At 45.4% G+C, this 17,922-nt stretch overlaps 1 protein-coding gene across 1 annotated transcript in view; it reads right to left on the bottom strand.

Annotated features, from left to right (window-relative positions):
* LOC141046953 (catalase-like) overlaps window positions 1-17,922 on the bottom strand; it is a 36,741-nt gene that overhangs the window by 4,252 nt on the left and 14,567 nt on the right. The window contains exons 2-10 of the mRNA XM_073541798.1: window positions 17,597-17,768; window positions 15,309-15,419; window positions 11,544-11,674; window positions 8,616-8,720; window positions 8,203-8,328; window positions 7,696-7,887; window positions 3,103-3,255; window positions 1,885-2,026; window positions 151-281 (exon numbers count right to left, since the gene is read on the bottom strand). Of these exons, the coding sequence (XP_073397899.1) occupies window positions 151-281; window positions 1,885-2,026; window positions 3,103-3,255; window positions 7,696-7,887; window positions 8,203-8,328; window positions 8,616-8,720; window positions 11,544-11,674; window positions 15,309-15,419; window positions 17,597-17,768 (1,263 nt within the window). The remainder of the gene's footprint in view (window positions 1-150; window positions 282-1,884; window positions 2,027-3,102; window positions 3,256-7,695; window positions 7,888-8,202; window positions 8,329-8,615; window positions 8,721-11,543; window positions 11,675-15,308; window positions 15,420-17,596; window positions 17,769-17,922) is intronic.

The following is a 17,922-nucleotide window of genomic DNA, read 5'->3' as shown; positions in this document are numbered from 1 at the left end:
TGCATGTGAAGATAAAGTGAGCACCACCATGCTTTAAACTGCAGCTCAATGCATTTTAAGTACTGAAAACCTTCAGTGAGAAAACATTCTGATCACCATATATTACCTTCACAATACAGCTCAGTGGCGGCTGCAAGCCTTCCTGCTCACCTGAGACACGTTGTCTTCAGCGCTGCTGTCATGGCGGGCGATGTCTCCTGCGGTGGAGAACGCCCTTTCCTTGTGCTTGTCATCATGCTGGGGAGAACTGAAGCTGTTTGGGAAATAATTTGGGGTAGCACCTACAGAACAAGATAATAATAAAAAAAAAAAATTAAATATCTCCTTCAATGTATGTAAGGAGTTAAAAAGATTGTCAAAAGTTATTTATGATGTTGAACAAAATGTTTGGCAAAAGAAAAAGTGGCAGCAATGGTAATAGGGTAATGTAAAAGAAAATAAAACTCATGCCACAGCTTAAAATGTGAGAGCCGCCAGTGGCAGCAGAAGCACCTCCACCACCGCTGTCAGTAGTACCGCCAAATTCAGGTCACAATTATCCTCCTTTAAGTCCATGAAGTGTATTAGTGAGAAGGAAGCGGAGAGTGTAATGGAATATATGGCAGTCACAGACAGCAGGGTGATGTTACCTCTGACAGCGACACTGTCAGCGTGAGTTAGTGCACTGCACAGAACAGTCAGTCTGATCACGAATGATCGAGAGGGATCTTTTTTTGGACCCGTTTTACATAATAGTGCACTGTGTTATTATCATACTACCGGGTTACCAGCCATTTCTTTGATGACGTCACTTGCACATTACTCAGGTTGTTGTTTTTGTTAAAGATCTCAGTCCTAGGAAACCTCAGGTGGTCACACAAGTCTTTTCGGGGCAATTGGAGGCTTTTAAATATCGGGATTTGAAGCAAACACATTTTCTGTGAATTGACTTTTTTTTTTTAAAAGTTGTTGAACTCTACAAATTCTAATTTTAAAAGATTGGATTATGTCTACCAAGCATTCCTGGTGTTTGCGCAAAGAAACTTAGGAGCCTGAGCCGTCCGAGGATGATCAAGGAAACTCAAGTTTCTAAGTTGGGCGAGAACTTTTGGGCACGATATTGGGCAGGATGCTGATCAGAGAGTGTGAGAAGCAGCTGACAGCGGAGAGAGCGCAGCATGTGATCAGAAGGGATCACAGGGCAAATCTGATGACTGCTACATAAAACAAAAACAAGAAAAGAGTTCACACGAGAGCACACGTTACCCAGCCTTATACAGGGGCACAGCAAGCGGGCAAGGTGTCGGGGGACTCCAACAAGTCACAGGATACAACACTGTGGTGATTATCTTAACCTTTGCCCCGGGTGAAAGAAAAACCTGTTCCACAACTTTGCCTTTATATTTCAAGTAAAGAGACTTCATATCCTCTTTATACATGTCACTGTGTATGCTTCACAGAATGCTATAACATGGGGTTGTTAAGTGCTGCAGAATAGGATGGAACTATATAAATAAAATAATAATTAGAATTATATTTTTTTCTACAGCAGAAATGATAAATCACTGCTATATTCTTTCTAACCACTAGGTGGTGCACAGAGTATTTGTTTAACAGCACACCTTGTGGCCAGGCTTAGTACTGCAGTTATCATCTTTTACTTTTTTTTCCAGGGAGGGTTAAATATTATTATTACTTATCTATTTGCACATATGTAACCCAAGAATATCCCAAGATATTGCACATCCCGTATATGGACTTTATTACGCTAATGCGACATACGGGCATTAAAGGGCGGGTACAACTATTACCATTACACCCGTAGAGCCACAAAACTGGGCACAAGTGAGACCCAGGCTCCATATCTATAGGACCCTACACCTGTAACGTCGGCGGCGTGCTTACTTGGAGCACTGAAGATGCACATAGGTCCATCCTGCTGGTAGTTGGAGACTTTGGCGCACCTCCTGGGGCAATTGACTGGAAGATGTAGATAGTTGGCGCCAAGGCGATGTCTGTGTGTGTCTGGGTAGGAGAAGAGGCGCCCCTATAAGATAGAGACATAGATTAAAAGCGATCATATTTGTCACAGTCAGGTCAGTACAAGCGCCAGCGTTATACCCAACTATTGCTATAAATGCCCACATGCCACCAGGGCGGCATCCAGACAGGATGGGGGGCAGCGGATATGGTATCTCGCTCTATAGCGCCCCTTATCTATGAAGTTGTGCCTGCAGCTGCTTGAAGGGTAATGGGGCAGATCTTGGGTCTTCAATATCCAGGTTCAGGATTCTAGACCAGCTATGATATGTCCTAAAGACTGGAAGGATAGGTGCACATGTAATTGCGTGCTCTGACACTAGATGGCGACATAACACCACTTCTTACTGTCCACTAGCGGGAAGATTATTTCTCCCAGTGGTACAGTGGGTGCTGTGGCGGTCTGAGCCACGAGAAACAGACTCCGAGCTCTTTTTTTTTCTGGCTCGTGGCTGCTGATCGGCTGCAGTGGTCACCAGAGAGGGAACAGCCATACGGAGGAGTGATGGGGGGGGGGAGTTTGGTCGGCATGTTTTTTTTTTTTCATATTAGCACTGTGATGGGCCCATTTTTAAACATTTCTTAACAGTGGACGACCCCACTAATGGCGCCACCTAACAAGAAAATCAGCAAACATTTTGCCTATGTACAAAAGTCGATGATTGGGAAACGAGCGCGCGTCTGTATAAATGGACCTTAAAGGGGTTGTGCAAGTTTAGAAAAAAAAAATACAGGGCTGCTTTATTTCACAAACAGCGCCACCGTTGACCTTGGGTTGCGTCTGGAAGTGAACGGAGCCGAGTTGTAATATCACACACAAGCCTTGGTTCGGGGAGGGGCGCTGTTGGTGAAGGAAAGCAGCCATGTTTTTCTAATCCTGGAGAACCTCCTCTGTGCGTCTTGGTGCAGTTTTCATGGTGCGTTTCGGCACAGTATGCGGCCAGTCATCCATGAGATTTCAATAGGAGGCACAAGGGGGGACCCCGAATTATGAGACATTTCTTTTATTTCCTAATGCTTGCATCTGGAAAACATTATTAATAATATGAATAAAATGATGTGAATCCCCCCAGCTCATCTCACCTGCAGCATCTTGTCCGGGCTCGGCTCTATTCCAGGGGGCATGTTGCTGGGGTCGAATGCGATCTGCTCCACTTCCGCAAAGTAATTATTGGGGTTCCTGTTGAGCACGAGCCTACCCACGGGGATGAGGGGGTAATCGTTATGAGGCCAGACCTTGGATTTGCAGAAAACAAAAAACAAAGAATAATATGGTAAATACTAAATCTGCGCGTCATCCTATACTGCGACCCTTTGTTTTGGTCTCATCGCCCTATATGATTCTATAGTTTCACAAAAAAGAACCCAAAAGAACATAATCCATTTGATATATATGTAATAAATGTTTGCCGTCTTCAAAAAACAGCGCCACCCTTGTCCATAGGTTGCTACTGGTATTGCAGCTGATTTTTATTAATGTAGGGCTGGACGGCAGCTCTAGGATTCTTATTGGGGGCATTTAATTTGTCGTATCGCTCGTTCTCTGCAGACATCTGAGTCACACACAAGTTCTTATGATGTAAAACAACGGACGGTGAAATTATAAGCTTGTTAAAAGATTAGTATTATGATGGATTAAGGTGCAAATCCCTTGCTGGGATCAATATCATAGAGATCCCTGGCTCTACGTGTTGGTACAACAGCTACAAGCCTGTGGTGCTGCGCAAAAGCCATAAAAATCATCTTCAACTGTGCGCTGCACCGGGTTGCAGAGGCGATATTTCCTCTGTAACTTTGCCAGGTGTAAAAGAAAGGCCACTCATAGAGGAGAGAAAACTTTCAGGAGAGGATAAAGGAGTTGGGAAAACAGGGCGATGCATGCTACCTAAAGTAGCTGTGACATTACAAGCAAGGTGGGAAAGGCTGTACCCCAGGAGAACAAGGGCTGGAAGCACAGATACACTGACTGATGCAGAAAGCAGTCGCAAGTGTAGGAGTGAGCCTCATTGAGATTTGGGGCAAGTTATTGACAGTGACCATGTAGGTGTAATGCCCAGTGGGGACACGAGCTCAGGAAAGGTGAAGAGACCAGAGACTGTATAGTTTTGGAAAAGTTTTGCTGTCATGCAACCTTAAAGTAAGAGCGCCTCCATATTGTCAGACTGCAAAAAAGTCATGGTGGACTGCTTGATTTCTTGTCTGGGAACCAATGCATGTTTGGTACATGCTACAGAGGGTGCGGTGATATTCAGCCTGCTCCCCTCTTATACAGCATTGCTCCAGAATAAATGCTGGGCTTTGTAGTCATCACTACAGGAGCATACTCTACTATATTACTAAAATACTCCCTTCTGCTCATTGAAAATATATCCATGCACAGCAATGCTGTACACCCATGTGCACTTCACATAGGGGCTGCAGAAGTAGGGGGCCCCCCTTTGTGGGTAGGTTCCCTGGGCATTTGCCCAGTTTTCCTCCCCCTAACGTCGGCCCTGGATGTAGTCCAAACTAAGTGTGCAAGTGTAAGTGCGGGGAGGGTAATGGGAGGAACAGATTTCGGCTGAAAGCTATTAAAGGTGTTTGGGCCCGTCAGTAATGGTCACAATACAGATCCGGAGTTTATCGGGTTACCACTGATCCGCAGCGGTCAGATTCTTACCCCGGTCTCACAGTCGTATACATTCTACCTGTGATTACACACTGTGACTTTGTATTAGGAAATCTGAGCCCCTTCGGGTATTATACAAGAACCGATCCTTGTGCTGAGCGCGAGGCTCCAACCTCCGAGGATGGAGGCGATCATCTCCATTACTGTGATTCCGGTATATAAAGCATCATCCCCTCATTGTCCTGGATGATGGGAGAAGTTGCTCTTGCAGGAGGTTTAGATCCCATTCTTTATTCTTTGCCGTGGTCTTAGGTGTAATTGTGAGTGAGCCCCCTCCATGGATGTGGGACGGACGCCCTCCCAGGGCCATGGGGTACTCGGTACCGGGCCCGACGAGCTTCAATGGGAGATGTCACGACAGCTGGGACCCGGCCCGTGGCCCTGGGCGCCCATTGTAAAAGGGGAAATGTTCAGTGTGCTTATGATTAGAATGAATGAGTCGTGACGCCACCTGTGGTGTTCGGCAATGAAGGTGTTAAGCCGACGCTGCAGACAGATCCTCTGGGACAGATGGTGTGGTGCAGCAGTGATGTTATAGCCCTCCACAGGCAGGGCTGTAGTCCCAGGGCAGAGTAGGTGAAGTGACACTTAGATGGTGTAGTGTCTTGCGCAGGGGATGTAGCAGTGCCGGGCAGGTTGGCGCTGGAATAAGTGGAGGACACCAGGGTATGTGTTCCAAAGCTGTACTCACAGTCTGTTGTGGCACCAGAGCCCGCATCCGCGCCGTGTCCTCCGGGTCAGGGGCTCAGCCAACCTCCAGGCAAGATGAAGTGCTCCTTTCCAACACTCCGCCAACATATGTGCCTTCTCTGAACGTCTCCCTCCTTAGCGCTCATAGTGAAGTACTCCTAGTACTGAGTTACACTGGAGTGCCTCCTGTCAGATGTTCCTATGAACTCTACTTGTACGGCAGACAGCTGTAGCCTGCTTCGGGGACTCCTTGCTACCTAGTCCTGGCTCACTCACGTTGCTGTTGTGCCCCCAAGTCTTGTGTGGGAATAAAGTGGTGACAACTTCTATTCCTCCGGTGTCTGCTGCAGGACCATTAGTATCCATACAACCTCGGGGACCGGACCCCGGCCTTGCGCTTAGAACTTGGGAAGGGTTCTCCTCTAAACCTAATCCTTAGTCCTCCTCTCCTCACATTCCGTACTAATCCTTCCCTTCTTATGAAGAGTCAAGCTTTCTATCAAAGGTCCTTTCCTGTGCCAGCGGACCCAGGTCACTGAGGTCGACTGCAGCACCTCCTTCATCCATCCCACTCAGGGGATCTTATCTCACAGACTGACCTAGTCAGACTCCTGTGACAAACTGACTGCATCCTAAACTCTTCCCGCTCTCTTGTGCAGACTAAACTCCACCCGCCTCCCAGCACGCTTCGTGTTCCAAGCAGGGAGCCACCAAGGGTGCTCTGCTACACTACTGTGTTGTGTGGGATGCAGGTGTTGGAGTGTGGTCAGGTGTCTCCACCTTACCTGGATGGTGGGGTACCACACCTCAGGAGGAGGTGCAGTACCTCTGTGGCGACTGAACCCTCAGGGGCGCCACAGATGAGAAGCCCCCGCACATGAATGATTTCAGGACGCCATTCATTTATGGGATTGCGCTTCACCCATGGAGAAGACACGGCCATGAATAAAGAACGGCATCCGACCCTCCTCCAAGAACAACGTCTCCCATCATCCAGGACAATGTGGTGATGATGCTTTATCCAGCAACATGGAGACCAGGTCACAGGGCGAAAGTGAGAACTAAGTAGCTCGGAGCAAAACACTGACATTTTGAGTCCAGGAAACTCACCAGATCTCGATTAATCCTCAAAGAAGGACAAACAAAAATACAGAAATGGTGATAATATCCCAGCACGGATGAGACAAGAACGGGCGACCATCACCGGAGAGAAGGGCAGAAATCTGGAGAATAAGGGGCAGCACTGGGAAAACAGCAGAATAGTGAGTGCAGCTCTGGAGTATAATGCAGGATGTAACTCAGGATCAGTAATGTAATGTATGTACACAGCGACTGCACCAGCAGAATAGTGAGTGCAGCTCTGGGGTATAATTCAGGATGTAACTCAGGATCAGTAATGTAATGTATGTACACAGTGACTGCACCAGCAGAATAGTGAGTGCAGCTCTGGAGTATAATACAGGAGGTAACTCAGGATCAGTAATGTAATGTATGTACACAGTGACTGCACCAGCAGAATAATGAGTGCAGCTATTCAGGATGTAACTCAGGATCAGTAATGTAATGTATGTACACAGTGACTGCACCAGCAGAATAGTGAGTGCAGCTCTGGGATATAATAAAGGAGGTAACTCAGGATCAGTAATGTAATGTATGTACACAGCGACTGCACCAGCAGAATAGTGAGTGCAGCTCTGGGGTATAATTCAGGATGTAACTCAGGATCAGTAATGTAATGTATGTACACAGTGACTGCACCAGCAGAATAGTGAGTGCAGCTCTGGGATATAATAAAGGAGGTAACTCAGGATCAGTAATGTAATGTATGTACACAGCGACTGCACCAGCAGAATAGTGAGTGCAGCTCTGGGGTATAATTCAGGATGTAACTCAGGATCAGTAATGTAATGTATGTACACAGTGACTGCACCAGCAGAATAGTGAGTGCAGCTCTGGAGTATAATACAGGATGTAACTCAGGATCAGTAATGTAATGTATGTACACAGTGACTGCACCAGCAGAATAGTGAGTGCAGCTCTGGGATATAATAAAGGAGGTAACTCAGGATCAGTAATGTAATGTATGTACACAGTGACAGCCCCAGCAGAATAGTGAGTGCAGCTCTGGAGAATATAGCTAAGCAAAAGATAAATAATATTTTATGACAGGTGGGTGACAATATAGCCTCCATTACACCCATCTTCTCGTGACCCGTGGCTACCAATCTCCCTAATTCAGCAGTATTAACCATGCAAATTTGTTGTCCAGGATCCTGTAGCGAGCAGACAATACGCACAGAGGAGAGGCCATCACTCACCTTGGTGAGGTCAAATGGGTTGAAGGGACATAGCTTGGCCTGCTTGAATGTCATGACCTGGATGTACATGATCCATGATGGGAATTCCTTCTTGGCAATGGCCTGGAATAAGTCCCGGATCGCGTAATCGGGGTCTTTTCCCACCAGTCTGTCCGCTTCTTCCACTGACAGATTCTTGATGCCTTGATTAGACTGCAGGAAATGCAAAATATTTTTTACCGCCACATCTGGACCCATAAAACATGAAGATGCTCAGAGATGATAATTGTAGTATGTCTGATGACTCCGTGAGAAGATTACAGCAAGCAACTAATCAGTTTTTCGCATACAAGTTTTATCCGTGGTTTTTACAGACAGGACTCGTATCCGTTATATTCTATGGGGTAGTTCATATATCCGATTCTCAGATCAGTCTCACCAATCCAAGTCAGAAAACAATCGGGCAGCACTCTGATGCCGTCTGTGTGCCGTCCATCCATTCTACAATCTCCCACTCAGGAGGCCCACCTTATAGTGGAATTTACAATACACGGCTTTTCCTTTGGCGTTGACCAGTTTGAAGGTGTGAGATCCGTACCCGTTCATAAACCTATACCCATCAGGAATGCCGCGATCGCTGAATAACAACGTCACCTACGGCAGGAGAAAAAATGATCAATTGCAATCCATGGTACAATAAACTTTCTTAAAGGGATTTTCCAGGAGTCAAATATTGATAATCTGTGCTTAGGTTATGAGCCAGATCATCACTGTAATAGTTCTGTGTAAACCCCCCTTTAAGCTGGGTGTGAAGTGGGCCATCAGCCAGAATGACGCCATGTAAAATCTCCTTTTAGATGAAGAAAATTGGAAATTGGCCACAATCTTTTGCTCCTCTTTTTGCGCTTACTTCTTTACTTGCCCCATAGGATAATGCTCACCTGATGCAGTGACTCCGGTCGGAGGCTCCAGAAGTCCCAAACCATATCGGGGTCCTTCAGATGTGTCTGTGGGTTCCTTTTCTGACTGTGTATGAAGGATGGAAACTGCACAGGAAACATTATTAGCGCAGGTTACACCAGGTGCCCATTTTCATTATTACTACAGGTTACACCAGGTGCCCATTCTCAGTATTAGTACAGGTTACACCAGGTGCCCATTCTCAGTATTAGCGCAGGTTACACCAGGTGCCCATTTTCAGTATTAGCGCAGGTTACACCAGGTGCCCATTTTCAGTATTAGCGCAGGTTACACCAGGTGCCCATTTTCAGTATTACTACAGGATACACCAGGTGCCCATTTTCAGTATTAGTACAGGATACACCAGGTGCTCATTCTCAGTATTAGCGCAGGTTACACCAGGTGCCCATTCTCAGTATTAGTACAGGTTACACCAGGTGCCCATTCTCAGTATTAGTACAGGTTACACCAGGTGCCCATTCTCAGTATTAGTACAGGTTACACCAGGTGCCCATTCTCAGTATTAGCGCAGGATACACCAGGTGCCCATTCTCAGTATTAGTACAGGTTACACCAGGTGCCCATTTTCGGTGTTAGTACAGGATACACCAGGTGCTCATTCTCAGTATTAGTACAGGTTACACCAGGTGCCCATTTTCGGTGTTAGCACAGGTTACACCAGGTGCCCATGTTCAGTATTAGCGCAGGTTACACCAGGTGCCCATTCAGAATTACTACAGGATACACCAGGTGCCCATTCTCAGTATTAGTACAGGTTACACCAGGTGCCCATTTTCAGTATTAGTACAGGTTACACCAGGTGCCCATTCTCAGTATTAGCGCAGGTTACACCAGGTGTCCATTCTCAGTATTAGCGCAGGTTACACCAGGTGCCCATTTTCAGTATTACTACAGGATACACCAGGTGCCCATTCTCAGTATAAGTACAGGATACACCAGGTGCTCATTCTCAGTATTAGCGCAGGTTACACCAGGTGCCCATTCTCAGTATTAGTACAGGTTACACCAGGTGCCCATTCTCAGTATTAGTACAGGTTACACCAGGTGCCCATTCTCAGTATTAGCGCAGGATACACCAGGTGCCCATTCTCAGTATTAGTACAGGTTACACCAGGTGCCCATTTTCGGTGTTAGTACAGGATACACCAGGTGCTCATTCTCAGTATTAGTACAGGTTACACCAGGTGCCCATTTTCGGTGTTAGTACAGGATACACCAGGTGCTCATTCTCAGTATTAGTACAGGTTACACCAGGTGCCCATTTTCGGTGTTAGCACAGGTTACACCAGGTGCCCATGTTCAGTATTAGCGCAGGTTACACCAGGTGCCCATTTTCAGAATTACTACAGGATACACCAGGTGCCCATTCTCAGTATTAGTACAGGTTACACCAGGTGCCCATTCTCAGTATTAGTACAGGTTACACCAGGTGCCCATTCTCAGTATTAGCGCAGGATACACCAGGTGCCCATTCTCAGTATTAGTACAGGTTACACCAGGTGCCCATTCTCAGTATTAGCGCAGGATACACCAGGTGCCCATTCTCAGTATTAGTACAGGTTACACCAGGTGCCCATTTTCGGTGTTAGTACAGGATACACCAGGTGCTCATTCTCAGTATTAGTACAGGTTACACCAGGTGCCCATTCTCAGTATTAGTACAGGTTACACCAGGTGCCCATTTTTGGTGTTAGTACAGGATACACCAGGTGCCCATTCTCAGTATTAGTACAGGTTACACCAGTTGCCCATGTTCAGTATTAGCACAGGTTACACCAGGTGCCCATTTTCAGAATTACTACAGGATACACCAGGTGCCCATTCTCAGTATTAGTACAGGTTACACCAGGTGCCCATTTTCGGTGTTAGTACAGGATACACCAGGTGCCCATTTTCGGTGTTAGCACAGGTTACACCAGGTGCCCATTTTCGGTGTTAGCACAGGTTACACCAGGTGCCCATTTTCGGTGTTAGCACAGGTTACAACAGATGTCCATTTCATCATTATCGCCGGTTACACCAGGTGCCCATTTTCAGTATTAGTATAGGTTCACCAGGTGCCCATTTTCAGTAATAGCACACGATACACCAGGTGCCCATTTTCAGTAATAGCAAAGGTTACACCAGGTGCCCATTTTCATTAATAGCGCAGGTTACACCACGTGCCCATCTTCAATATTAACACAGGTTACACCAGGTGCCCATTTTCAGTAATAGCACAGGTTACACCAGGTGCCCATCTTCAGTAATAGCACAGGCAGGTTACACCAGGTGCCCATCTTCAGTATTAGCACAGGTTATACCAGGTGCCCATTTTCATCATTATCACAGGTTACACCAGGTGTCCATTTTCACCATTATCACAGGTTACACCAGGTGTCCATTTTCAATATTAGCACAGGTTACACCAGGTGCCCATTTCCAGTAATAGCAAAGGTTACACTGGGTGCCCATCTTCAGTATTAGTACAGGTTACACTAGGTGCCCATTTTCAATAATAGCACAGGTTACACCAGGTGCCCATTTTCAGTAATAGCACAGGTTACACCAGGTGCCCATCTTCAGTAATAGCACAGGTTACACCAGGTGCCCATCTTCAGTATTAGCACAGGTTATACCAGGTGCCCATTTTCATCATTATCACAGGTTACACCAGGTGCCCATTTTCAGTAATAGCACAGGTTACACCAGGTGCCCATCTTCAGTAATAGCACAGGTTACACCAGGTGCCCGTCTTCAGTATTAGAACAGGTTATACCAGGTGCCCATTTTCATCATTATCACAGGTTACACCAGGTGCCCATTTTCAGTAATAGCACAGGTTACACCAGGTGCCCATCTTCAGTGTTAGTATAGGTTACACGAGGTGCCCAGACTGATCAACATACCAGAATCGGATCCCGAATAAAGAATATTGGGGTGTTGTTGCCCACAAGGTCCCAAATGCCTTCATCTGTGTAGAACTTCACTGCGAATCCTCGAGGGTCACGCACGGTGTCTGCGGATCCAAGTTCTCCAGCTTTTGGGTGCAAAGAGAACAGGACATTGGGTTTAATAATAATAATAATAATCTTTATTTATATAGCGCCAACATATTCCGCAGCACTTTACAATTTAACAGTTTCAAAACACAAGTCATAAGTAACAACATTAACAATACAATAATTAAAGCAAAATAAGACGAAATAGGACGACCCTGCTCGTGAGAGCTTACAATCTACAATGAGGTGAGGGAGATACAAAGTACAGGTGTGTATTTACAATGGTGTATTTACAATGAAGGTCCAGCCATCTTGAGGGAGTGAAGGATGGATGGATATAGTGAATGGGCTACACACGCACACTTACACATAGAATGACTTTGAATAGTGAACGTGATAGGTCGCTCTGAACAAATATGTTTTGAGGGAACGCCTAAAACTATGCAAATTGTGATTAGTCCTAATTTCTTGGGGTAGAGCATTCCATAGGATAGTAGCAGCACGGGAGAAGTCTTGGAGTCGGGAGTGGGAGGTACGGATTAGGGCAGAGGTTAGTCGAAAGTCGTTTGCAGAGCGCAGCATTCGGTTACGCCGATAGACAGAAATGAGGGAGGAGATGTAGGGGGGGTGCGGCACTGTGGAGAGCTTTGTGGGTGAGAACAAGTACTTTGAATTAGACCCTATAATGAATGGGCAGCCAGTGTAATGACTGACGAAGAGCGGACGTGTCCGAGTACCGATTAGCCAGATGGACGATCCTGGCCGCTGCATTAAGTACGGACTGGAGAGGGGATAATCGAGTGACGGGGAGGCCAATCAATAGAGCGTTGCAGTAGTCCAGGCGGGAGTGGAGCAATGCTACAGTGAGGGTTTTTGTTGTTTCCATGGTGAGAAAAGGGCGGATTCTAGAGATGTTCTTTAGGTGTAAGTGGCAAGAGCGGGCAAGAGAGTTTAAGTGCATATTAATTACTTGGAGGTTGTCCACTATGAACAGTTGCAGCTTTGTTTGGATGGTCTGGAAGAAGCAGCAATCAACAACTATTGCTAAAAAAAAAAGTGACTTCTGGTCCTCAGAAAAAGGGACTCTGCAGCAGCTCTCTTCTCTGGGAAAAAGAGGTAGGAACAATGCAGAGAACCCCATTTATCCTTACTTTCTGCCCTAAAATGGAGTCCTCAGGTCTCTAACCAGAGGGGAGCATAGGAGAGAATGGAAGAGGCTGAGTTCGGGGATATATAATTTGTGATTATTATTTCATATTTTTATGTAGAACATGGCTGAAATGCAGTCGGGACTGCTAGAAAAACTCCCTGATGAAACTGTAGCAAAACATGCGTTGGAGGTTGTGACGTGCCCTTTATGATCAGTACCATTCTTTTATCTTCCTTTATATACTTTTTTTTTTGCTACCTCATTTTGGCTTTGTGCAATATACTAGTGACATACACTGCTCGAAAAATAAAGGGAACACTTAAACAACAGAATATAACTCCAAGTGAATCAAACTTCTGTGAAATCAAACTGTCCAGTTAGGACGCAACACTGATTGACAATCAATTTCACATGCTGTGGTGCAAATGGAGTAGACAACAGATGGAAATTATTGGCAATTATCAAGACACCCTCAATAAAGGAGTGGTTCTGCAGGTGGGGACCACAGACCACATCTCAGTACCAATGCTTTCTGGCTGATGTTTTAGTCGCTTTTGAATGTTGGTTGTGCTTTCACACTCGTGGTAGCATGAGACGGACTCTACAACCCAGACAAGTGGCTCAGGTAGTGCAGCTCATCCAGGATGGCACATCAATGAGAGCTGTGGCAAGAAGGTTTGCTGTGTCTGTCAGCGTAGTGTCCATAGGCTGGAGGCACTACCAGGAGGCAGGCCAGTACACCAGGAGACGTGGATGGGGCCATAGGAGGGCAACAACCCAGCAGCAGGACCGCTACCTCCGCCTTTTGTGCAAGGAGGAACAGTGGAAGCACTGCCAGAGCCCTGCAAAATGACCTCCAGCAGGCCACAAATGTGCATGTGTCTGCACAAATGGTTAGAAACCGACTCCTTGAGGATGGTCTGAGGGCTCGACGTCCACAGATAGGGGTTGTGCTCACAGCCCAACACTGTGCAGGACGCCTGGCATTTGCCACAAAACACCAGGATTGGCAAATTCGCAACTGGCACCCTGTGCTCTTCACAGATGAAAGCAGGTTCATACTGAGCACGTGACAGACGTGACAGTCTGGAGACGCCGTGGAGAGCGATCTGCTGCCTGCAACATCCTTCATCATGACCGGTTTGGCAGTGGGTCAGTAATGGTGTTGGGTGGCATTTCTTTGGAGGGCCGCACAATGTTGGGCTGTGAGCACAACACCCATCTGTGGACATCGGGCACTCAAACCATCCTCATGGAGTCGGTTTCTAACCGTTTGTGCAGACACATGCACATTTGTGGCCTGCTGGAGGTCATTTTGCAGGGCTCTGGCAGTGCTCCTCCTGTTCCTCCTTGCACAAAAGGCAGAGGTAGCGGTCCTGCTGCTAGGTTGTTGCCCTCCAAAGGCCCCCTCCACGTCTCCTGGTCTACTGGCCTGTCTCCTGGTAGCACCTCCAGCCTCTGGACACTACGCTGACAGACACAGCAAACCTTCTTGCCACAGCTCGCATTGATGTGCCATCCTGGATGAGCAGCACTACCTGAGCCACTTGTGTGGGTTGTAGAGTCCGTCTTATGCTACAAGTGTGAAAGCACAACCAAAGTGTTCCCTTTATTTTTTTGAGCAGTTTATATATTTTTCATTTATAACTAGACACTTATGTAATCATCTTTATGAAATAAATACACAATTTTATCTATGTATTATTCATATTTGAATACTGTTTTTTGGGGGGAGGGTGTATATATATTTTTGACGGTATTTGTCGGCTATTCTATTTCTTTAGATTTTGGAACTTCCTTCTTTTGTAGGTTATCTCATAGAAAAAAAGCTTGTGAGCCCTCGTAACCCCGCCCACATATAGTGATTGGCAGGTTTACTTGTGTGAGATTACATCTTACTTGCCAAGTCTCACAGGAGTCTGGGCGGCTCCTAAAAAAAAAAAAAAAGAAAAAAGGGGGACATCCTGGAATCCCGGAAGAGTCAGCAAATTTATCTGGTCCTGCCCTAACCTCTCAGCTCAGGGTCCTTATGTAGGGTCCTTGTGTCCTGGAGTCTTGAGGATTCAAGAATTGAGACTAGGAGGGTCAGAAAATGGAACTGCATACTGTGTAAGTGCTAAAAGGGAGCATGGCCAGCCAAAATTAGGAAATACTGTTTTATTTTTATTTTTTTGTCAATCATTGTGTATGTGGGCGGGGTTAGGAGGACTCACAGGCTTTTTATGGGTTTTATAACATTTTATCAGGTTTTTTTTATATCAAAATGAAAGAAAAAAAATAATAGAAAACTATATATCCATAAGCTCAGGGTGTCTCCCTGCATCACATGCTGCCCTTAGATGGGAGACCTGACAAAGCCATGAAAAGAAGTGGACAACCCCTTTAATTTTCAGAATGCTCTAGAAGTTGTGTTTGTGCCAGTTTTCTCTATTGATCCTAATTGTGGTAAATAGCCAAGCGAAAAATGAAAAAAAAAGAAAACAGCCTGGGTTTGATTTCATGTCCATGTATTGGGGTCTTACCTACAGTAGAAAACCTCACGGCAATATCTGTCTTCTTCCCAATGCCCTCAAACACTTTGGCTTTCGTGTACTGGGTGATGTCATGGGTGACCTCGAAATATCCAAATGCTCCTGAAATGAGAAGAAGACACAGAGTAGAAATTTGTGCAGCCTGTTTCTATGAGCCCAAATATCATCCTGGATATATAATGTTGCAATAATATATTATCTTGCCATCGTGACATTGTGCAGATTGAGAAGAATTAGAAGTTCCAGCAACTCCAGACTCTCAACTATCCATTTCATCAGCTCAACACTACTCAGAATGTGGTTAATACGAAGCTTTAAAATTTCCTACTTAGGTGAAATTGAGGTTTCCTGTAGCCACCACCAGAGGGAGATAAGTGCGGTGAGGGAGATAACAGTAGTGTGCTCCCCCTAGTGGTGACTGTTCATAGGCAGAACTTTAACATTTTCAAGTGTTGTCTTATGAGTCAGGCGGAAGTAATATTTAAATGGTTGCTGTCGTTTCAACAGAGTTGAATAGTACGTGTGAATATTAGAAACATTGTTGTAATATATCTTGTTATGGAAATAAGCTTCTTTCTCCACTTATGAGTCATTTATGGAGAGTTTATGGAAAGGAGAAGGGGAGGAGAAGAGTGAGAAAGTGAACTAAAGATACCGATTGTTCTACTGCTTTCTAGTAAGTGTTTACCTCAACCAATAGCCGGATTTACAGCTACACTGCTTAGTATGATATCCTCCATGTTGTTGCTTTTTAATAATTGTTTTCTCTCACCCCATAGCTGGATTCACAGCTACACTTCTCACTACTTTTGTATAATGTCCTCAAAACTGTTGCTTCTGAACAAGTGTTAATGTACATAGAGAAAGGAGGGCTGGAATTATTTGTTTTTTGTGTCTGTGTGTGGGAGACATCATTACTGGTACACTTCACCCACTAGCTCAGAGACAACTCCTTAAATTATTTATCATGTGTCTCGCAATTTTTCCATCATGGCCTTCTGAAAATCCACGTTTTTTTCTGTTCAGTGTTTCCACAAATCATCTTCTGTTCCACTTTCACAGCATGAAGTCTCAAAAAACGCTGCAGCTGCATCCCCCTCCTCTCCTCCCTTTACTTTTTTAATAACATCCACATGTCCAAAACGGACTATCTGAGACGTGCCATGAGTCACTAGCCCATACCATAAGCCAAAAGGGCATTCAATACACCTGTGTGCTCTATAACCATGATAAGGTAAGAAGCCCGGTTCCAATCCTCCAAACCCCGACGTGCGTTTCGCACTGCAAGTGCTTCTCCCTGGGTGTATTGAACGCCCTTATGGTATGGGCTAGAGACTTATGGCATGTCTCAGATAGTCCGTTTTGGACATGTGGATGTTATCATTGCACCTTTATTTATGCATTTGCACTTTTGCTATTTATTATTAGTATAGCATTCTGAATTATTTAGGGATGCTATCTCATGTCTTGAGGTTTTTTAGCCTAGTAAGCACATTTTGTGCAATATATTAGAGATTTTTAGCGCATTATGCTCATGAATCAGTAAGCCCTGTCTACTGAGAATTTTGGCTATAAGTAGAGTTGAGCGAAACACGTCGGTCAGATTCAAAAGTCGCCGACTTTCGCCAAAGTTGGGTTTCATGAAACGGAGGTCGGCCATGCGGTCGGCGACCCAAGCGTCAAAGTCGGGTTTCGCTGAATGCTTGCACGTGACTTTTTTCAGCCAATGAGAGAAGCGGAGCGGAGCGTAACGGGAGAGTAGCTGGAGTGGGAGTGTGAGAGAGAGAGGGAGAAGAGAGAGATTTCGACGTCTCTAGGGTTAAAATTCATGTCAGGTATGTTTACAGTCCTCCACTCACTGCCGACTTTTCTCCCCATTGACTTGCATTGGGTTTCATGTTTCACGACTTTTCCCTATAGTCGGCCGATTTTGTTCGACTTTTGAGAAAGTCGGGTTTCATGAAACCCGACTCGACCCTAAAAAAGGCAAAGTCGCTCATCTCTAGCTATCAGTATTTTCTTCCCCTTATCTGATTGCTTCATTTTTTTTGTCTGGTTTGAGGCACCAACGAACAATTTTCTTGCGTTAATTTTGTATTATTTTTAATACAAATTCTTTTTACAGTATTTTTGTGTTTGACACTTTTTAATCTAAAATGGGCAGTTCTGGCACCTGGAAGCCATGGAAGGTGTGACTTTCCAATGATAAGATATATTTCATAGCTTTACGTCACACCATAAGAACCAGAGAATGTGGACTCCATTGCTGTTACACTCACCTGCTCCTTTTGCATGCACTACTCTTTCAGGGATCCTTTCCCGGTCAAAATGAGCCATCTCATCTATAAACACCGAGTCCTGGACCAGGAGTGGCCCCAAAGGGCCCACCGTTAGGATATTCAGCTTGTCCCCTGTTGGAATGCCTGCCCCGGTGGTGAGGACAGAAGAATCCTAGAGGCAATCACAGGAAAGTTACATGAGATTCTCTGTTTAATGACAGAACGCAGGAAGGAAGAAAACGTTTATGAACATTTGAAAACTGCCAGATTTTAAGGTTCCATTTCTTTCATAGAGGATATAAGCGAGAAATCCAATCACTGAGAGC

This window comes from Dendrobates tinctorius, unplaced genomic scaffold (genome assembly GCF_039654945.1).
Source record: "Dendrobates tinctorius isolate UK_male_01 unplaced genomic scaffold, ASM3965494v1 ptg000124l, whole genome shotgun sequence".
In the NCBI taxonomy this organism is placed as follows: Eukaryota; Metazoa; Chordata; class Amphibia; order Anura; family Dendrobatidae; genus Dendrobates; species Dendrobates tinctorius.
The sequence above is the reverse complement of the archived record's forward strand: the minus strand, read 5'-3'. Positions and strand labels throughout refer to the sequence as shown.